We start from the raw sequence: 23,190 nt of genomic DNA on the forward strand, positions 1-23,190 counted from the left end.
TACCCTGGTCAAACCTTTGCTCATGCTTACCAAATCCATAGGGTACACCATCCAACTCCTTGTGACAGAACCAACATGACACACAGCTTTTTTTTTTAATTCAACAGGTAACAGTCAAATCACAAACATCAACCTGTAAGGTATGACCTAGGAAAACACACCCCAAACAGGGAGGGGCTGGATGCTGCCTCCACCCTAGGAGAAGATGCGTCTCAGGTAAGTACCAACGCCCTTTCACCCTAGTGGTGGAGGCAGCATCCAGACTGGGACGTACCCAAGCAGTAACTGTCCCAGGGTGGGTCTAAGACTGTGACAATGCAGCATCAGCCCCGACCACCGACTGCAGCACCCTGCAACCAAAGGCTGCCTCTGCTGATGCAAAAGAATCCATCTTATAATGTTTAATGAATGCATTGGGTGTAACCCAGGTGGCCGCCCTACAGATTTCATGAAGAGACGTCTGAGCTGCCCACGCAACTGAGGTGGAAGCGCTTCTGGTGGAATGCGCTGTGATCCTGACAGGCACTGGAAGAGATTGAGATTGGTAAACCAAGGAAATGCAGGCCTTTAACCACCTGCCAATGGTAGGAAAAGAGACCTTGCTACCCAGGGAAGTGGGCTGAAAGGAGACAAAGAGAGCATCGGATTTCCGAGTTGCAGCAGTTCATTGTAAGTAAATTTTAAGAGCCCTCCTGACGTCCAAGGTGTGCCATTTGCGTTCCAGTGGATGGACTGGGTGGGGACAGAAGTTGGGAATAACAACCTCCTGGGTCCTATGGAAGCAGGAACACACCTTGGGAACAAAGGAGGGGTCCAGGCGTAAGACCACTCGGTCTGTATGGAAAATGCACAATTCTTTCCTGGACGAAAGCGTCTGCAACTCAGAAATCCGACGTGCAGACGTTATGGCTACCAGAAATGACACTTTCAACATCAGAAGCCTGAGTGATACCTCCCTCAAAGGTTCAAATGGAGATCTGCTCAAGGGGTCAAGAACTTTGGGCAAATCCCAGGAAGGGTATCTATGGACCGCTGGAGGCTTGAAGTTAGACGCCCCTCTGAGAAAACTGCGCACCATGAGCAGCTGTGCCAGGGAAGGAGAACCCCCACATGCCAAAACAGAAGATATGGCAGCCACTTGTCTCCTGATGGTATTAGGGGCCAGACCTCTATCTAGTCCATCCTGCAGGAATTCTAGCAGTTGAGGTATTGTGACCCTGACAGGGTCCAAAGTCTTATCTACGCACCAGGAGCAGAAGGCTTTCCAGGTGGCATTGTAAATCCTGTCAGTGGATGGCCGCCTAGCGGCCTGAATCGTGTTGATGACCCTGGAGGAGAAATTGTCCCCCCTTAGGACGCTCCGATCAAACGCCAGGCGGTCAACTGGAACCACTGAGGGTCCGCATGCTCCAGCGAACCCTGACGGAGGGAGATTCTGTCCTGAGGGATCCTCCAGGGCCTGCCTACCAAAAGTGTCCGCAGGTCGGCAAACCAAGTTCTGCGTGTCCAGTGCGGAGCGACCAACACTACCTCGGCCTTCTCTCTCAGAATCTTCTGCACAACTCTGGGCAAAAGGGGCAGGGGCAGGAAGGCGTATAGAAGGCCCCTGGGCCATTTGCATCTCAATGCATCCACCCCCTCCGACTGATGTGCTGGGTGTCTGGAAAAGAATCTCGGAATTTGTCTGTTTTGTGGGGTGGCGAAAAGATCTACTATCGGCATACCAAATCTGTCCACTATGTCCTGGAAGATCGAGGGGTGCAGTTGCCACTCGGCATTGTCCAGAGTCTCGCGGCTGAGCCAATCTGCCTGCACATTGTCCACCCTCGAGATATGTTCCGCGGTGAGGGACAGCAAGTTCTTCTCGGCCCAAAGACCCAGCCTCATGGCTTCGTCCATGAGAGGCCTTGATTTGGTGCCCCCCTGACGATTGTTATGTGCAGACACATTGTCCGTAAGCACAAGCATATGTCTTCCCGCCACCCCAGGGAGGAAGTGGCGGAGAGCCAGATGGACCACCCTCAACTCCAGCCAGTTTATGTTGTGTGTACGGTCCACCTGATCCCACTGGCCTTGTGCTACCTGTGTCTGGAGGGTGGCTCCCCAGCCGAAGAGGCTGGCGTCCGTTGTAACAGTGAGGAATTCTTGGTCCTTGAAAATTAGGCCCTTCGTGATTGCCTGAGACGTCCACCAACTGAGCGAACGCTTGACCTTCGCCGGGACCTGAACCTTGGCCAGGGAACAGCTCAACAGCTTCCTCTGAAAAGGTAAGAGGAACCATTGTAGACGCCGTGAGTGTAAACGAGCCCATGGAACAATCCCAATGGCCGACACCATGGTACCCATTAATTTACACAGTAAGGCCAAGGGGCACCTGTATGACCCGGCCACCTGGCCTTCTAAGGCTCTAATATTGTCCTGCTAAGGCTCTAATATTGTCCTGCCTTTCACGGGATAAATACACCTTGCATTCTTCAGTGTCAATCAATGCGCCCAAGTGCACCAACCTGGTGGATGGATGTAGGTGGCTCTTAGGAACATTGATGGAAAAACCATGCAATTGTATATGATGTGGTAAAATAGGAACATGGAGGTATGCCTCCGCTAGATCAATGGAACTCAAAAAATCCCCTTGTCTAATAGAACCCAAAACGGAATGCAAAGAATGCATCTTAAACCGCTTGTAACAAATAAACTTGTTTAATCTTTTAAGATCCAAAATAGCTCTCCAGCCCCCCGAGGCCTTTGGTATAACAAAAAGGATAGAGTAAAACCCCAGCCCGCATTCCTCGGTCGGTACCAGTTGTATGGCATTAATGTCGAGGAGGTGTTTGACCGCCTCCAACATGAGGCGTCTGCAAGCTGGGTTGGAGGATACCGGACAAGCCCTAAATGAACTGGCGGGGTTGGAGATAAACTCAAGGGCAAGCCCCTGTCTAACCGTGGATCTTACCCATGCGTCGGAAGTGGTAGCGTCCCAAACGTGGGCAAACCTAGCTAACCTACCTCCTATGGGATAACTGGACTCAGGGAGCCTAGGTTCTATGATAGTAGCGATCCCCCCCTCGAAAGGGCCGCCTGGCAGATTTTCCCCACTGAAAGCGGTCCGGTTAAGGCCTTTGTCTGGAGGCATAGCCTCCCTGCTGCCTATAACCCTGGGTCCAATAGTCCGCCCCCCGAAAGGAGAAACCATAGTCCTGGTTCCGAAAGGATGAACCAGGCTCCTGTCCTCGGAAGGAAGAGCGCCTGGGATATGGTGCCAGGCGGTTGAAGCCCTTCTTCGGGGCACAGGAAAGGACCTTCCTCTTCTCTTTGTTCTCAATCAGGTACGGATCCAGGGCGTCTCCGAAAAGAGAACCCTCCTTAAAGGGGGCAGAAGCCAACTTCCCCTTGTGGTGAGCATCGGCCTACCACTGACGAAGCCACAGCATTCTTCTGGAAGCCACTGAGGAGGCCCTGGCCGCAAACCTGGCGGAGATCAGGATAGCATCAGACGCAAACTGAATTGCTGCCACCAGTTTGGCAATGTCCTGGTGGGCCCTTATGTCGGAGACAGGAATGCGGTGTTGCAGACACGGACGAGTAAAGAAGGAAGCTGTAGTGGCGGCCTTGACCGCCCAGGCAGCCGCCTGATGACCTCTTTGCAGGGTCAGGTCTGCTTTCTTCTCCTCCGGTTTAAGGACGTCCTCCGGGGCCCCTGGCATGTGTGCCGGAGTGTAGCGGGCGATCACCGGAAAGTCAATAGGAGGGACAGCCAAAAACTGAGCCAATTCGTTGGCCACGTTGAAGAACTTTTTATCGGTGGCCTATGGACTTGGCCCTGATGTGGGAGCAGCCCACTGTCTTTGGATCAGGTCAACAAATATTTTAGGCATTGGGATGGCCTCAGCTGGGGGTGCTTGCTCAGAGTACAAGGACTCTGCACTCACACGGTTGTTGGCTGAGGCGCGGTCGCTGCAGGTTGGAGGCCGCTTTGGCCTTGAACAGAAGAGATGGGAACAAGGCTGGAGGGAAAAGACCAGAGAATGGTTTGTGGTCCGGCTCCCTACCCTCATCCTCAGATAATTCTGCCTCCTTCAGCTTTCCCTCCTCTGACTCTGAGGATTGATCCAAGTCCTCAAAATCAGACACCACTGTTTCTGCAGGGAGAGGAACATGGGTTGGAGCAGATGGAGCTGCGGATGAGGCGGGCGCCTGTCTGAGTGACAGGGCCTGCTGCTGCTGGAAGCTAGCCGAGATGCCCTGAGATATGGCAGAGGCAATAATGTCTTGGAAATTGGGTGGGAGCATAGGAGGCTGGCCCAAAGGGTTGGAGGTGGAGGGCAATGAGTCCAGCCTCTGGACCACAGGTGGCAATTCAATCCCACTGCCTGCCATGAAAATCAGGGGTGTCTGGGATGACCCCCAGATGTTGGAGACATCTATAGGGAAGATGGGGTTAATAGGGTTGTCCCTATTCAGCCTGTCCCCAGGGGAAAGCAGCAGGGATAATGGTCCCTGGGTCTGAATAGGCTTGTCTGATGCCTTGGGCGAGGATGTCTTTTTGTTGGCTGCCTTTTTGTGCAAGCGATCCAGCACCTTGTCTTTTTGCTTCTCATAACATGAGCTGGCTGGCTTTTTTGGCTTTCTTGCACTGTCTGCCTTTGCAGACTTCTTTTTGCAACCACTGCTGGAACTCTTGTCCTCAGAAGTGCCTGGCTGAGGAGGAGAATGAGGCTTTAAGGACACCTCTCCTATCAGGGGTGCCTGAGCATCTGTAGCAGTCTCTGCTGTCACATTGAGATTCTGAGAACTGACGGCCGCCATTTTGTGAGCCACTGACAGCCGTTCGAAAATGGCGATTCAAGCCCTTTTTAACCACCGCAATCTCTCTCGCTCCTTACCTCGCAACGGTACCTGCAAGCGGCATTTTCGGTGCAACCGGCCTTCTGGGTCGCTCCACGGCTGTCCCAAATGCTTTTAAAGTCAAAGTGGTAATTTAAATGCAGCCGCGGTTCGCCGCTCTACTGTGAAAGGAGAGGCGGAGCATTTTCCAGACGTTCTCCTGACTTGCCAAGCAAGGATTCAGCGCAGCGGGTGGCCCGTAGGACGAGGCACAAGGGCTATCACTGACCTTTTAGGGGTCCACGGTGCGATATGTAGGCGTTTAGAAGACGCTTTCCAGTAATATCCCCTGTCAATCTGTCAGCCTGCACGCCCTGACAGGGCTTAGAGGCTCCGACCACAATGCCCGGTTGCAAGGACCTTTAGCCTGGTCGTTGTCTATTTGTTACAGTAGACAGAATCAGTCCAAATTTAAGTCCACAATCAATCAAATATAATGCCAGAAAATGGAGCAACGCAATGACGCAGCCGTCCTCACGAATGGACTGAGTCAAAAGCTGGGTCTACCTAGCAACAGGGGTGGAGCTTAAACACATTACAAGACCCAGTCCTCAATATGATTGGATGAAGGTTAACCCAGTCTGGATGCTGCCTCCACCACTAGGGAGAATCTCCTGGTAGACGGCTGCATTGACCCTGGATTTAATGAAGCACAATGGACCAACACCAGTTGATGACATGGCTCCCCAAATCAACAGAGACTGTGGAAACTTCACACTGGACTTCAAGCATCTTGCAGTGTGTGCCTCTCCATTCTTCCTCCATACTCTGGGTCCTTGGTTTCCAAATGAGATGCAAAAGTTGCTCTCATCAGAAAAGAGGACTTTGGACCACTGAGCAACAGACCAGGTCTGTTTTTCTTTAGCCCAGGTAAGACGCTTCTGACGTTTGTTGTTCAGGAGTGGCTTGACAAGAGGAATACGACATTTGAAGCTCTTGTCCAGGATCCGTCTGTGTGTGGTGGCTCTTGATGCACTGACTCCAGCCTCAGTCCACTCCTTGTGAAAGTCCCCAACACTTTTGAATGGCCTTTTCCTGAAAATCCTCTCCAGGCTGCTGTCATCCCTGCTGCTTGTGCACCTTTTTCTTCCACACTTTTCCCTTCCACATAACTTTCTATTAATGTGCTTTCATACAGCACTTTGGGAACATCCAACTTCTTTTGCAATTACCTTTTGAGCTTTCCCTCCTTATGGAGGGTGTCAATGATGGTTTTCTGCACAACTGTCAGGTCAGCAGTCTTTCCCATGATTGTGATTCCTACTGAACCAGACTGAGAGACCATTTAAAGGCTCAGGAACCCTTTGCAGATGTTATGGCTTTATTAGCTGATTAGAGTGGGACACTTTTGAGCCTAGAATATTGCACCTTTTCACAATAATCTAATTTTCTGAGATTGTGGATTTGGGGTTTTCATGAGCTGTAAGCCATAATCATCACAATTATGACAAATCACAGCTTGAACTATCTTGCTTTGCATGTAATGAGTCTATCTCATATATCAGTTTCATCTTTTAAGTTGTATTACTGGAATAAATGAACTTTTGCACAATATTCTAATTTTTTGAGTTTCACCTGTAATTAATGGCAGAATTACAAAGGGTGCACAATTTTATTTTTTATTTCAACACAAAATCATCTCTGCAAGTTCTTTAAAATGGATATTTTTTCGGCTTGTGCTATCACTGCTCAATGAAACTAATGCTGTTCTTTACTTCTGACAAATGACAGGTCAATTTATTCTACAAGCAGCAGTGGAAACCTCTTATAACATTGATCGGAAATTAAATTTATTTGTACCATAAAATATTTCAAATCTGATGGTAGCTAAATGTATTTATTAGAAACAAATGAACCGACATTCAGCAGTTTTCTAAAAATATAAACTATAGCATTGTTAGGTGTTATTACCTTTGCTTCTGGGTTAGCTGCCAGTATTTTGGCACCACACTCAACTGAAGCATAATTATTTCTATTTTTTTGGACTTTTTTTGTAATATGTTGACCTCCATTGGAAGAAAGATGCATTGACTGACCTGCAGACCAGACAAAAATGTACCAGAGAATTAATATGAAACATTTTAAATCTTTATTACCAAACTCTGAAGCTAAAGCAACTCATAAAAATTAACATTCTTTGACATTAATAATTTATCAACAGTAATTTCCATACCATATTATCAGCTACCTGTAATTATTCTGAAGTCTCTTTAATTTTAACTACATGTTAATAACATATTAGTATTAACAGGTATAATAAGAAGTGATGATACTATATAAAAGGATTTATAAAATCTCAATTGTTATTTAAAGCTATTAAAGCCTAAGGTATTGCAATAAACGGACAGTTTTTTGCTCGCTTTTGCCCCCCCACCCACCTCCCAGGAGCACTTTGCAAGCCCCCCCAAGGCTATTCATGCCTTTTGGGTGGGGGGAAACAGGCCCGTTTTCATGAAAAACGGCCCGTTTTGGGGAGGTTTGCAGAGTGCAAAAACTTTTCTTTCCCTTTTGGAAAGTTCTTTAATTGATTGATGAGCATTAGATTGATCAAGTGCTGTACCAGCAGAAACAGTCTTAGGTGCTGCAGATTGTCAGCGATTTCCTTCTCCAGCCCATGGATAAATATACCTGGAAACATCTACCTACCTACCTACCTACTCTCTCCCTCCCTCCCTCCCTACTGTATTTCTCTCTCTCTTTCTCTCTCTCTTTCCCCCTACCTACCAACCTATTCTCTCTCTCTATCTACTGTATTTCTCTCTTTCCCCATCTACCAACATACCTACCTACTCTCTCTCTCTCTCTCTCTCCCTACCTATCTACTGTATTTCTCTATCTACCTCTTTCTATTTCTCTCTCTCTATCCCTCTGCCTACCTACCAACTACCCTCTCTCTCCCTTCCTCCCTACTGTATTTCTCTCTATTTCTCTCTCTGTCTCTCTCTCTCTCTCCCTTTATCTACCTACCTAACTACTCTCTCTCTCTCCCTACCTACCTACTGTATTTCTCTCTCTTTCTCTCCCTCTCTATCCCTCTATCTACCTACCTACTTTTTAAAAATTTGCCTCTTCAAAACCTTGGTGCGTCTTATACTCCGGTGTGTCTTATACTCCAAAAATACAGTAATCTTGAATTGCGGCATCCAATTTATGTTGAGCTTTTGGCAACAGTTCCTGAAATTATTAGGAACCTCCCAGGGCCTAAGCTCCGCCTATCCCCCCCCCCGACAAATGGAACATGTGAACGTAATAATGGCTTGTTGCAGTAATACCTCCACTCTTACAATGAACTACCATCAAGAGACTTGGGCTGAATTCTTACCCTTTTTTTTTTTTTTTTTTTCAAAAAAGTTTTATTGGTTTTTTTAAAAACATTTATGTGGAAAAGGGGTAGGTGGAATTACAAATTTTGGCAGTTGCAAATGTGGCAGACGCCCCCTCCCTCCAAACTCCTAGGTTACATCAAAATATCAAATCTTAATATATAATCATAAAAAGTCAGCATCTTAATTCTAGAAAAAATAATTTTCAATCAATTTATATAATTATAATATATAGTCTAGTTATAAATTCATATTTACTTTCGGTCTGTTTATAACATTGTGATTTCCTTATTTATTTTTGTGATCTGAGTTTTCTTAGTGTTGCCCCTTCACCCCCCGCTGGCAGAGCTCCGGCCCCTCCCGTGTCCTGTATGACCGTTGTAGTATCTTCTGTTTTTTCTAGGTTGGCTTTGTTTTTTTCCATAAAGGCCTGTGCCTCTATGGGTGTATTAATTCTGATTCTTGTCTCCTCCCAGAATATTAGCATACCTTCAGGCATCAACCATCTAAACCACACCCCCTTCTGGTATAATTTATTCGCCAATTGCGAATAATTTTTCCTTTTTTCCCTAATTTTTTGGGGAATCTGCTTTAGAATGGTTATCTCCCTATCACAGTATGTCAATGTTTGCCCCCTTTGCACACCCAGTATTTCATCTCTTGTGGTTTTCCTAAGAAATTTAATGTGAACCTCTCTGGGTACATTATGTGTTCTGGCATATGCTGAATTCACTCTATAAGCTAGGTCTATCTCCCAATCCATCTGCTGTTTATCTTTGTATATGTATTCAGCTAAAATATTAGTCATAATGTCCCTTATGTTTTCCCCATCTGCTTCTATTACATTTTGAAATCTAAGATAAAAGGACATTCTCTCAAACTCTATTTTCATTTGTTGGATGTCAAGTTCTTTGTTCCCCTTCTGTAAAGCCTCTACCCCCCCCCTCGCCTCCGCCACCCCACCCTCCACAAGGTCCAGTCTCTGTGAGTTCTTAAAGATTTGGGCTTGGTTCTGTTTAATTTCATCTTTCATTTCCCTTAACTGTTTCTTAATTTCCTCCTGGCCCTGTAGAATTTGTTGAAGCATTTGTTGAAAGTCTATCTCTGTAGTCTTGGGTTGCATCAGTTCTGTTATCTTTGACTGTGTAGCTGGGCTAGACGTTGCAGACGTTGGGGCAGAAGTAGCAAATCCAGGCTTTCCAGGAGGTGGTCTTTTTGGAGGCATGGTTTTTAAAGCAAGGAAGTCTGTCAAAATAGAGACTGGGCAGCTGGAGAAGTAGAGCAGGCAGGCGAATCCAGAAGGCAGAGGATCCAAACAGATGGGGATTTCTTTAGTCAGTCTAGCAGTAGATGAAAGTTTTTTCCCCAAAGAGTTCAAAGAAGAACAATCCACAAAAGATTCCTCTGGGTGGCTCGGAGACAAAGACCGGAAGCCTGAATTTTAGAGGTGGAGTCAGGTTTCACAGTTCATGAAGACAACGGAAGTGTGCCATCTTGCCCTGCCAGCTTTGGGCTCAGAGGCATAATAAAGTTTTAAAAATTCAAAAAGTTCTCAGTTCACCCATAAATTCTGGAGCTAAGTCCGATGAAAGTCACTTTTATAAGGGTGAGGCATCATTAGTTGGCTCTCCCCCCTCCTCCTTCCCCTGAGGGCGAAAGCAAAATCTTCTCAAGCCGCTTGTCCAAGGGAGGGGGGGAAATCCCCCTCCCTCTAGCCGCACCTCTGGCAAAAGTCCGAAAGTTTAACTTTTTTTCTTAAAAAGATGCTGAAGGGTCCATAAATTTAAGATAGAGGGAATGGAGAAGGGCAGCCTCTCACCACATTGCCGCTGCTTCGTTCAATAGCGCGTTCTCCGATCGGCATGGGGCGAGGCGCGCGCACACGGGCGCCCTCCGATACTGCTCCCCGGTGCCTAGAACGAAGCGGAGGAGCCCCCGCCAGCCGCCGCCGACGCCAGGACCCTCCGCGAGCCGTTCCCTCGGCAGGACACCTCTCCGGGGCATCCTGTGCCCCCCCAGAAGCGGGGGAAGCCCACCGGGAGAGCGGGAGCAGGCAAAGGCTTGCCTGTCGCCGTGGCCGCCGGAACTGGAAGTCCAATTCTTACCCTTTTTGAGGTTGCCTACAATAATTCACTACACAGTAGTTCTAGAGTATGACCCCACTGGTGTCATAAATCCAGTGACAGTTTAATCGAATTTCAAATTGCTTAAGAATCTTAAAACACACCCACCCAAGTTTTCCTTTGTAGTCTTTTGAAAACTGTCATTGACTGACCCTTGCATCCTGCCACAAAGCCAACACCCTCTCCTATCCTAATAGAAGGATAACAGCATTTCAAGGATTAGGAAAGCCTTGATTCTCGCTGCTATGAGAAAATTGTAATGCCTAATTTTATGGAAGGACTTTCCCCTCCTCTGAGTGGTTTGAGATGTCCCATATGCACTCCCCTGCCTCACCCAGCCATTCCATACTACCCTAACAAACACAAATGACCCATCTGCATATGATGTGCTACTACTATTTTATTTTGTTTTGCAGGATTAGACTTGTTTCTGGAGAGACAGCTTGTCATTGCTGCATCTCACCTATCCAAGGTTCATGGATTGTCAGCCTGACATTAGCATCGGAAGGGGGAGAGAGAAAGATTGGAATGTATGAAGAAGGGGAGATGGAAGCCCAGCAGAGCCGTGTGAGAAGCTACAGCAGTCAAGGTCAAGTAACAATATGCAGAGTTGGGAACCTAGTATTAGTTTCCTAAGCAAAATAGAAGTACCTGATTCAATTTGCGCTACTTCTTTAATCATTTAAGCTTCAATGAAGTATACTCTTAGCAAAACGAATGGCCAGGAGTCTTTCTTTGCTAGACAACTGAGTAGGATGGTTGACAGTTATAACAACAAATAAGTGATCAAAGGCTGTGAAACAGATCTGAAACTGCTCACATATAAATTTCAAAAACAGGTAGTCATTGTCTAGTGGCTACCATGGGACCAGCAACTTAGTCGCTAAATGACATGGCCGCAAAAGAGAAAATTACATGACCTCAGTTGTGCTTATGATTTTACATTAGCTGCATTTTCCCCCATTCCCCATCCTATGGAGTCTCCTTCCAGGGTAATAATCAGGAAGAATGTAATAAATGTTATTTACATTTTGGTGAGGATGTTATTTATCAGAGAATAAGAAGGCACACGACACTTAAAAGTATGTTTGCACATCAAGCTTGGAACATTCTTCAGCATGCTAGGCAAACAGCCAACACTAGAGTATTCTTGTCATTGTGTGTCTGTTTACTCTTTTGTAATACCTTCCTCACCAATTTCTCTACTCTGCGAGAAGGGGAAAAATGTGTCAGGCACAGGATAATGGTGTAACTGATTGTAATGGCAAACAATTGACTTGGATGCCCTGCAAAGTAAATGTGCACTTTTGCCACAAAGTTGTTTTTCTTAACACCACTGTAATTTCAAATGGTTGCTACATAAGACAGTTAGTAAATGAGGTCTACCTATAAAGTTAAAGTGGAAGAATAAAACCAACCAGTTTCCACAGTATGTTCATGAGCCATCATTGTTGAAAAAAAACTTATTTGAAGACCTGAAGTTAATTGAAAGGGAACCAGAGGAACCATGGAAAGAAATAAAAAAGATCTTATAGATGAATGGAAATAAAGATTAATGAAGACCAAAAAATGGAATAAAGGTCAGTCATGAGATATGAGTAACAGGGCAAGGGTGTCAAATTGGCAGTCCATGGGCTGGATGCGTCATGTGCAGGCTACGCCAACCCTGGCTCTGCAATGGCAAAAACATCACGATACATCGCAATATGTCAGGTGACATGATCAAGTTTGACACCCGTGTAATAGGTTATCCTGTCAGAAGTTACAAAACACTGAAAACACTGGGGATAAAAACTGTCCCAGAAGCCCTGTTTTCTATTACTGAAATATTCATGTTCCTGGTGGATAAATATTTTTCCACCAATACTTCACAGTTCATTGTTTTGTAGAAGTCTGTTTTTAAGAAATATATATGCTATTCTTATGTTTTATGATATAAACTTATTTATTCTTTACTCAGAAATGATGAAATGTAAATCTTTCTAAAATAAATCAATAATTTTCAAGGGAAGGAAGGTAACATTAGAATCTGAACAAATTACTGATATCTATTATTTATTATCTCTTTATCTTGCCATCCACAGTCATCAAACCAGAATCAGATTAATTACCACTTAGTTTCTCTCAGCTATGTCTTTCAAATATTGGAAGATTGCTTTTTATGTCTCCCTTCAACCTTCATTTCATTCTAAACATACTAGTTCTTTTATCCTCCAAATTCTCTCAGTTTGTTGTTCTCCATACTCCATCACTTGCTTTGATCTCAACACTGTTGATGCAATCCAATGCTGGCTCATGCTTAAATTATGATCTAGATTCCTAGCCCTTTCTCACATGTGCTGTAGCTGAGCCAAATACCACTTGACATACAACTGTATCTGATTTTTCTGGAATGCAGAACCTTACATTTCTTACCATGTATTGGGAAATACTCAATCTTCAAGTCGCTCAGGAACCTTTTGAACCTTGACCCTGACTTCTGATTCTGCTAGCAAACCTTCCCAGCTTTGTATCATCTATAAATCTGCTGAGCATCTTTTAAATGTCCTCATTCAAGGATATAAAGACTCTGATCAATAGGCTTATTAACAAAAAAATAATTGATCTGTAATGAATTCTAATAACTTATGTATCAAATATAAGTCCTAGTTATAATAAAGTTATTCAAATTCTTGTACTTTTTTCACCTGCTCATGAATCTGAATGAATTTTTTCTGAGCAGGAGGGAAGGTGTCCATGTATCTCATGTAGTAACAAGCTACTCTTTTTTCATGCTTTTTGCCTCTGAATTTTTGAGAACTGCCTTTGATAGTCAGTGTACAAGTACCACTGATATTCAATGGTGTCATCAGGTACTCGGCATGATAAAAACATGAACAGAGTGAAGGACAACAGTAAAGGAGGAAATAGTCCTATTAGTAATGAAGAAATATTGAAAAAACAAATATGCCATTTCAAGATTATCAGAGACACCTAAAGCACAATGGGAATCAAGCAAAAGAAAGTGATCAGTTGTAATTAAAAGACAAGAGATAACTTATAATGAATAAAAACAAAATTCTACCAGTAGCCTTCATTGACAATAATTGGGACTGCAAACTGTCACTAAGCAACATGGTTACAAAGTACATCACATGACTATACCTATTTATGACAGTTCCTGTTGCTATGGTTAAGCAAATCCCACATGGTCACATCATCCCATGATCACATGCTCACCATTTGCGATCTCCTGCTGGCTTCCCCACATATTTTGTTTGTCAGAAGCTGGCAGCAAAGCTCGCAAATGGTGATCATGTCTATGGCAGGAGTTAAAACTCAAGGCCCATCTGGCCTGCAGGGTGCTTAGATCTGGCCCACAGGGTCACCCTAGAAACCATGAAGGACTGCCCTGTGGCGCAAACACAGAGCTCGGGAGGGCCACATGCGGCCCTCCTGAGCTGAGTTTTTGGTTGTGTCGGCCTCTTGCAACCCTCTGCCAGCAAAAACGGAGCTTGAGAGGGCTATGCACAGCTCTCCTGAGCTCCATTTTTGCTGGCAGAGCGCATGGGCCACCATAAGCGCCCCCAACATGAGTGACATTGAGTTGGCCATGCCCACCCTGGCCACACCCATTCTGGCCCCCAAGGTCAAACAAAACCCCGATTGGCCCTCAATGAAATCAAGTTTGACACCCCTGGTCTATGGGATGCTGCAATGTAAATTAGATAGCTGGCGAGTACCCAGATTGTGACCACAAGATGCTACAATGGCCACAATTATAAGTATCCTTTGTAAACACTGCTTATTCAGCACTGTTCTAACTTTGAATGAACAAGTATATGTTAAGTGAGGATTATGAATATTAATAAGGAGCTGTTTAATTTTGTGTGTATGTGTGTTTCAAATACATATTTGAAATAGACACCCAACATTGGAACCAACATTAAAAATGCATAACAAAGAATATTCCCCTGCGTCAACTCAGAAAATTCAGACTGGTTCAGGAGCTGTTGATATAGATCTAAAGAGGAAATATTGAATCTGTCATTTGTACTTCTATAACTCTCTGGTTTGGTACAACAACCAAACCAAACAGGTACAGACTTCAATAGTTAGAACTACAGAAAGAACAATTACAAATAGCCTGTCTTCCATAGACGACGTATATATTGCATGGGTAAGGAGAAAGAATGAGAAAATATGTACAGACACCTCATATCCCTAGATATAAACTGTTTTAACCCCTGCCCTCAAGACACCACTACAGAGCATTGTATGCCAAAACAACTAAATATAGACAGTTTTTCCCCTAGTGTCATCACTCTGTGGAAGACCTAATTTCCACAGTACTGTCTTATGTCTAAGTATAAATGAATTCACAAATGAATTATACTCTGTTACAAATCCCATTGCCTAATCATAAAACAATTTTATAAAGTTTGAATATTTAGATGTTTTGACATGCAGTTATGGCAGGATCATGTGAAAAAGTATCAGAACATAGTAAAAAGAATCTTTAATTTCTTTGGAAACAATTGGTCCACTAAAAAGATGGCAAGGAAGTAGACATCTTCAGGCAGTAGGGAGAAAGCAGAGCTGCTTAATTAATTCTTTGCATCAGTTTTCACACACACACACACACACACACACACACACACACAAACCATAGCCCACCTACCAAAAAAACTACCATAAAAGACAGAGTAGAAATAAAAATTAAAATAAGCAAGAAAATGGTAAGAGAACACCTACCTAATCTTGACAAAAATAAATAACTGGGACATGACAGATTACATCCCAGAGTGCTAAAATAGCTGGCAGATATTATTTCAGACTCATTGTACCATATCTTTCAAAAACCCTGGAGCAATGGGGAAGTACCTGAGGATTGGAAAAGGGCTGAAGTAGTTTCCATCTTCAAGAAAGGGGACACTAACCCTAACTAGTAGCAAGCACAGGTTTGTTAAAAACATATCACGCCAAACCAATTTTATTTCGTTCTTTGATACAATGACTAAATTAGTAGACCAGAGAAATGTTCTGGACATAGTATACTTAAGATTTCTTTAAAGCATTTGACAAAGTAGACAACAACCTACTTCTTGGTAAGCTTGAAAAATGTGGAATAGACAACATCACCACCAGATGGATTTGTAGCTAGCTGACAAACTACTCAACGAGTAATCCTTAATGGTATTATATCTACCTGGTGGGAAGTAAGCAGTGGAGTACAAGATTCCCTCTTAGGTCCAGTACTCTGCAATATCTTCATAAATGACTTAGGGAATAGAAGGGGAACTCATCAAATTTGCAGATGACACTAAACTTGCAGGAATAGCCAACACCCCAGAAGACAAGCTCAGGATCCAAAAAGATCTTGGCAGACTTGAACAATGGGCCCTATCCAATTAAATGAATGTGTCAACTCTCTGTGTTGTCATGGGGACAGAATGAGTGGGAGTGCATTCCACGCATACTGTCGGCATCTCAGATTACGGCTGCCGGGTTGGGAGGGGTGTATCTATTGGTAATGTGATTTATGACACAGACTGAGTGGAGGCAAGGAACAGGGGTAAAGTTCAGAAGCAAATAAAGCAAAGATTTGACTGGGAATAAATCTTCCCTAATGAAGGTGTTAAAAAATCACTGGTGTTTGCAATAAAACATTAGCTTGATTATTATGAATCAATCACAGCATCGTTAGGAAACTTGACTGACAGTCAAATCTTGCTTTAAAATATCGGTGGTGCCTGGAGGGAACTCAAAAGACCATGGCAAAAGGCCAGCTATCCGAAGAGAGCCTGATTGCAGCCACAGTGCAGCCTGATCTCAGACATCAAAGCCGAGATAAGCGAAGCAAGAGGAGATGAGTATTCAACCCCTAAAACAGCTAAAGCTGAGCCCCCCGCCTATGTCCAGAAAAAGGGAAAGGCCCTGAGCGAGCTTGGGAAGAGTGGAGGGGATGCTGGACTGGAATCAAGCCAGGCCCCCAAAGCCCCCAATGGAGCCCCTGGGAAGTTCCATAGAGCAACAGAGGGAGGAATTTGACTGGACCAGCCTCTGTGAAGAAAGGCCATTATGCAGACCAAAAGAGAGGGGAGGAGCAGTGGATCCTCTTGAGGTGATGAGAAGCACACAGGAATGAGCTCCCCTTCTCCACCCATTAGAAGGAAAATGAAACCAGTGCCTCTCCCACATAGCAAGCAGGCTGCCCAGGGCAGACAATTTCCCTCCTCCCTCCAAACTAGAACTGAGGAGTATCTTCAGACATATCAAATGCAAGCATACAGAGGTCGACAGAAGGTGGGAAGGGCAGTGCTGATTGAACCGATTCAACTGATTGAGGAAGGTTTGATGGGGACTCCGATCAGTTAGCCCTATTCCTTGATTCAGCTGAGATCCATCTGGAATTCTATGGACATCTCTACTCATCCCTCACAGCCATAGTGAATACTATCGCAGAAGGACTAGAGGGAGAAGCAAGGGAATAGCTAGCAGCCCTCCACAAGAGGAGAGCCCCCCAACAGCAAGGCATAGATGACTTCCTACGACTGTTAGAGGTCAGATTTGAGGAGGTGGAGGAGGACCTGCATGAGGAAAATGAGCTCAGCAACCTAAAGAAAAGGGGCCGCCCCATCAAAGAGCACATCCACGGAATTCAGGACAGTCATTGGAAGGTTATCCCCTTTACCAGAGCGTCCATTAGTGTATTTTTTCAGAACAAGTCTGGACCAGCAGATTGTCCAAGTAACTGCCTACCGCGACATCCCAAACCGACTCTGTAAGTGGTTCCAAATAGCAATAAAAGTCGACGGCGGATTGCGCACTCATGACATGAGAAAGCCACCGGACATGAACGAGAGAGGTCAACTTGACCTGAAAATGCCCGGCCAATGGGGACCCACAGCAATACAGCGGGGCCCCAAACCAGCCCCCCCTCAATGCTACAGATGCAGATGGCTGGGCCACATGGCATCTGCATGCACAACCCCAACTTCGATGCAAAGGCCAGAGCTGCCACTCAGGGCACGACTGGAACTGGGCCACAAATGGGCCACCCACGCCTCCCGGAAGGCCCTCCAGGCTGCAGAGGTCCCTCCCCACCCACATGAAGGGGGGGATCCCAGGCAACAAAGACCTGTCGCCAGAATCCTATGATAATGACGATGAGGGTGAAAACAACTCAATGGTGAGAGGACCAATTCACCCTTTCCTTTTTCCAACACGCCTCACAGCCCCAAAAACAGGAAGCCAGGGGGATTTTCAAGCCCGAATAGACTCAGGCTGAACTAGATGCTTGATCAACCTGACCACAGTCCTAAAACTGGGGACCAGAGCAAAAGGACTGGCCCACACAATCCAGTTCGAACATGTCGACGGGTTCCTAATGGGGAAAGTCTATTCCATCCACCTGGCTGAACCAGTGAGACTAGAGCTAGTGGATCACTGGGAAGTAATTCGATTCATAATAGCCCCAAAATGACAGATGCAGTCATACTGGGACTCTCCTGGCTAGACAATTGGGGACGGACTATCTGGTGGCATGGGGTACGCGCAGACTTAGGATAGAAAAAGGGCCCCAACCTCTTCCATGCCAGCAAGCAGAAACACCACCCAAGCAAGGAACCCCCCCCCCCAAAGAGCCCACCAGAACATCTGGGAGCCACATCCGACGAAACCCCAGAGACCAAACAGATCCCAGGGGAATATCAGGACTTCGCAGAAGTATTCAGCGAGACAGAGTGCAACATTCTGCCCTCCTACCATGAGGCAGATTGCACCATCAAAATCATCCCTGGGGCAAAACTACCCAAACCCAAACTGTACGCCATGACGCCCTGGAAAATGCAAGAAATGTGCAAATACATAAACAAAAACCTAGCACGAGGGTTCTGTTAAGTAATTAAGCTCCCCGTTAGGAGAGCGGGTATGCAGAGAAGCGTAATGAGAGTGATATGGAAGAACACGCACAAACCAGTAGACACTGAATGGTATAAAAATATAGCAGTTTACTATGTAGAAATATAGAGATATTCAGAGTCCGGTTAACAATCCAAGTCATACATGGTTCAGTAATTCAGTTATCAAAATAGTCAGTCTAGCACACAAAATATAGCTAACAGTAGCAAACCACAATACCTCAGTATACACCGACCAGCTTCTAACAAAACAGAGAGCTAACAACCATTCTGGCTCCCTCTTATGGCTGCTTGAGGTAACAAACCAATTACATCTCTTAAGCACTTAAAGCAACAGTAAAGTAATCATAGCTTATATACATTGCCAAGCCAAGCCTAGGGTTACATCCCTAACAGGTTCATCAAGCCAGCCAAGCCACAGATCACGGCACCAGTCCTCTTCAAAAAAATAAAAGACGAAACCATGAGAGTGTGTGTGGACTTTAGAGTAATCAATGCAGTGTGCATATACAACCTATACCCCTCCACCTCATGAAGGACATGCTATCCCACATGGCCAAGGGAAAAGTCTTCAGCAAACTAGACCTCAGAGAAGCATACTACCGAATACGGGAAGAAAATGAGTGGAAAACAGCATTCAACTGCCCCCTAGGGAGCTTCCAATTCGAAGTGATGCCTTTTGGACTATAGGGAGTCCCAGCAGTGTTCATGCAGTTAATAAATGAGATGCTGCATGAACATCTCTACAAGGGGCTCCTCGTCTACCTGGTTGACATCCTCATCTACACAGAGACCATGAATTACCACATACCCCTGGTCGACAGATACTGGAAAAACGTCCGGCAGTCAACCTGTACGTCAAGCTATCAAAATGTGAATTACACCAGGGACAGAATGAGTGGGAGTTCATTCCACGCATACTGTCGGGATCCCAGATTTCTGCTGCCGGGTTGGGAGGGGTGTATCTATTGGGTAAGGTGATTTATGACACAGACTGAGGGGAGGGGAGGAACAGGGGTAAAAGTTCAGAAGAAAATAAAACAAGGCAAAGATTTGACTGTGAATAAATCTTTCCTAATGAATCTATTAAAAAATCACTGGTTTTTACATTAAAACATTGGCTCGATTATTATGAATCAATTACGGCATCGTTAGGAAACTTTACAGAATGTTAATGTGGAAGAAGCAAAGTTTTATATTTAGGCAGGAAAAACCAAAGGTACAGGTATAGATTAGGCAAAACCTGGCTCAAAAACAGTAACTGCGAGAGGGACCTTAGAATCCTAGATGACAATCACTTAAATATGAGCCAGCAGTAACTTTGCTAACAGTAAGTTGACACTAAACTGGCAGGAATAGCCAACATCTTAGAAGACAAGCTCAGGATCCAGAACATTTTGACAAACTTGAGCAATGGGCCCTTTCAAACAAAATGAAATTTAATGTGGAGAAAAGCAAGGTTTTACACTTGGGCAGGAAAAACCAAACGTACACTGTAAATTAGGCTAGGCCTGGCTCAAAAACAGTAATTGTGAGTGGGAGCTTGGAGTCATTTTGGATGATCACTTAAACATGAGTTAGCAGTGTGTGGCAGCAGCCAAAAAACTAATACAATTCTTGGTTGTATAAACAGAGGCATAGAATCAAAATCATGGGAACTATTAGTACTGCTTTATAAAACCTTAGTAAGACCATACTTGGAATACTGCATCCAGTTTTGGTCACCACATTACAAAAAATATGTCAAGAATTTGAAAAAAGTGCACAGAAGAGCAACTAAGATGATTAAAAGCCTATAGACTAAAGCAAATCAAGAATGTTTGCAGGATTTGGGTATTGCTAGTTTAGAGAAAAGAAGGACTAGGGGTGACATGATATATGTATTCCAGTATTTGAAGGGTTGCCACAAAGAAGAGGGGGTCAACTTATCTTCCAAAGTACCAGAGGGCAGAACAGGAAACAATGGATGGAAATAAATCAAGGAGAGAAGCAACCTGGAATTAAGGAGAAGTTTCCTAACAGTGAGACTTATAAACCAGTGAAACAGCTTGTTTTCAGAAGTTGTGGATGCTTCATCACTTGAGGTTTTAAGAAGTTACTGGACAGCCACTTGTCTGAAATGGTATGGGGTCTCCTGCTTGAGCAGGGCTGGACTAGAATGGGTGTCAGTAACCCATGGCTCCAGAGTCGCATGTGGCTCTTTGACTCCTCTCCTGTGGCTCCCTGCTGACCTGGCTGCATGACCTGCTCTCCACCCAAGACACTGGCCCGACCAGTCAAGCAACCTGGCTCTCTGTTCCGAGAAGGTGTGAGCCTGTCCAGAGCCGTGTGGCTGAAGTGTCCCTAGCGTTTTCTCCACACTGTCAGCAACTGGCAGTTTTTGCAATTCCGTGTCCTTCATTGCCAGCTCAGCACCAGCCATAGTCCTCTTCAGGTTGGAACAGGAAAAATGGGAATGGGGAGGAGCAGCCACTGCTACTGGATGCATGGAGAGAAGAGCTCCCACTGCGCAGTGCTACTCACCTGAGCGCTCAGTGGCAGCTGTGGGAGAAGTCCCCGCTACTGCAGCAATCCCAGCCCAGGAGGGTATCCCACTTGTGTGCATGCACGAGAGAAAAAGATGAGAGAGAGAGAAAAGGGGAGAAAGAGAGAAATGAGAAAATGATGGAGGGAAAGAATGAGAGAGGGGAAAGAGAAACAAATGAGAGGGGGGAGAGAAAAATGAGAGAGAGCTGGAGGTAGACAATGAGAGAGGGAAAAGAGGGGGAAGCAAATGAGAGAAGGGAAGAGAAAGAGAGAGGGAGGGAGAGGAAAAAGAAAAACAGAAATGAGGGGGAGAAAGAGAGACAGAGAGAAAAATGAGAGACAGAAAAGGGGAGAAAGAGAGAGAAATATATGAGAAAATGGTAGAGGGAGGGAATGAGACAGAGGAAAAAGAAACAATTGAGAGAGGGGGGAGGGGAGAGAAATGAGAGAGAGCTGGAGGGAGAAAAAGAGAGAAGGAAACAAAAGAGAGAGAAGTGGGAGAGAAATAAAGAGAAAACAAATGAGAGGGAGAGAAAGAGAGAGAGAAAAGGGGAGAAAAAGAGAGAAATGAGCAAATGGAGGGAGAGAATGAGAGGAAAATGAGAAACAAATGAGAGAGATATGGGGGAGAGGGAAATGAGAGAGAGCTGAAGGGAGAGAAAGGGAAGAGAGAGGGAAACAAATGAGAGAGAGAAGGGGAGAGAAAGAGGAAGAAAGGAGGGAAATGAAAAAAGAAAAACAGAAATGGGAGGGAGGGGGAGGGGAGGGGGAGGGGGGAGAGAGGGGGGGGGAGACGTTTCCCACAGGAAACACCAGGAGCCATAAAACCTGGGTAGGCATAGCTGAGAGCGGGTGGTCATGTGGGAGTGCCGTTGAATTGGTCACGCCCACCCAGGTTTTGTTGCTCCCGGTGTTTTCTGTGGGAAATGGGTCCAAATGGCTCTTTTGAGTGTTTAAGATTGCAGGCCCCTCGACCAGAAGATCTCCAAGATCTCTTTCATCTCTATTCTGAATTTGAATTTGAAAATACAGGGGAGTTCATGATTGACTCAATGACTGCACAGTATCCAGGTCCTGTGGCTGCAAAACAAGTCAAAATCATCATCCATTCAGCACTATGCTTGGAAGTTGGCATGAAGTGTTTGTGCTGAAGTGCCGTATTTGGTTTTTGCCAAAATTGGCACTGTGCATTATGGCCATTATCTCCACTTTGGTCTCATCTGTCCAAAGGACAGCATTCTAGAAGTTTTGTGAATTGTTCAGATGTAAATTTGCAAACTAAGCTATACTGCCATGTTCTTTATAGAGAGAAGAGGCTTTCTCCTAGCAACCCTTTGAAACAAGTCTTAGTCTTTTTCTAACTACTGTTTAACTTTAACATTTAACATACTATAACTGAGGCATGCAGAGTCTAAGGTGTAACATTTTGATTTTTGCAATTTCTTTAAGCATTGCATGGTCTGACCTTGGGTTGAATTTTCTGGGGTATTCACTCCTGAGAAAAACTGGCAATTGTCTTGAATCTTTTCAACACTTGTGAATACTCTTCCTTGGTGTAGAATGATGCATTTTCAATTCTTTGAATATACAATACAATAGCAGGGTTGGAAGGGACCTTGGAGGTCTTCTAGTCCAACCCCCTGCCTAGGCAGGAAACCCTATACCGTTTCAGACAAATGGCTATCCACTATCTTCTTAAAGACTTCCAGTGTTGGGGCATTCACAACTTCTGGAGGCAAGCTGTTCCACTGATTAATTGTTCTAACTGTCAGGAAGTTTCTCCTCTGTATGATCTTATAACCCTTCTCAGACTGAGGGGCAGCAATAATTGCTTCTCTAAGGGGCTTCCAGTTGACATCGCGACGATCTCAAACACAGGGAATGGGTCTCCATGTTCCTTGTGCTGAGTTCGTCCTGTTTGTGTGTTCCAAGAGGAGCCAAAGCCACCCTGTAACGTTAATGAAGTAAAAAGGGGCCACCTGTGAGGTCAAGGAAAGTCACAGCTCTCCTGTCTGACCCCATGTTTGTTTGTTTTTTCCCCTCTCAGATACCGCAAGAAGAAGAGGCAGCCTAAAGATGGCTGCCACAAAACTGGGAAAACTGAAGAACAACTAAGACTGGTGCTGGAGCAAAGTAGGTGAACTGTGTTGGAACTGGGGGAGAGGATTTTCTATTTGCTTTAAACTTAAACCCAAGGGACAATTTATAATTGTCTGTTCAGAACTATGTATTAAAACTGAGTCCAGGCATTCTGAGAAAACACCTGACTGGAAATGGAAGACGTAGAAGAGAAAAATAATAAATTTTGAAATATACAGGAAATTGGACTCTTAAAATGGGAAGAAGTGGTACCGGGAAGGCATTTTAAAATGCTGGAACCTCTCACCTACAAAACGTATTCTGCTTTTATAATTGTTTTACAACTAAAAATAA

The 23,190-nt window shown here is 44.8% G+C and overlaps 1 protein-coding gene across 2 annotated transcripts in view; it reads right to left on the minus strand.

The window, feature by feature from the left end:
* The window catches only part of SUCO (SUN domain containing ossification factor), a 261,352-nt gene that overhangs the window by 181,235 nt on the left and 56,927 nt on the right, over positions 1-23,190 (minus strand). For both annotated transcript variants that reach the window (XM_081947135.1, XM_081947134.1), the window contains exon 8: positions 6,796-6,920. In XM_081947135.1, the coding sequence (XP_081803261.1) occupies positions 6,796-6,920 (125 nt within the window). The remainder of the gene's footprint in view (positions 1-6,795; positions 6,921-23,190) is intronic.

The sequence above is a fragment of the Natrix helvetica genome (assembly GCF_964273705.1).
Source record: "Natrix helvetica genome assembly, chromosome: 3".
NCBI classification, from domain to species: domain Eukaryota; kingdom Metazoa; phylum Chordata; class Lepidosauria; order Squamata; family Natricidae; genus Natrix; species Natrix helvetica.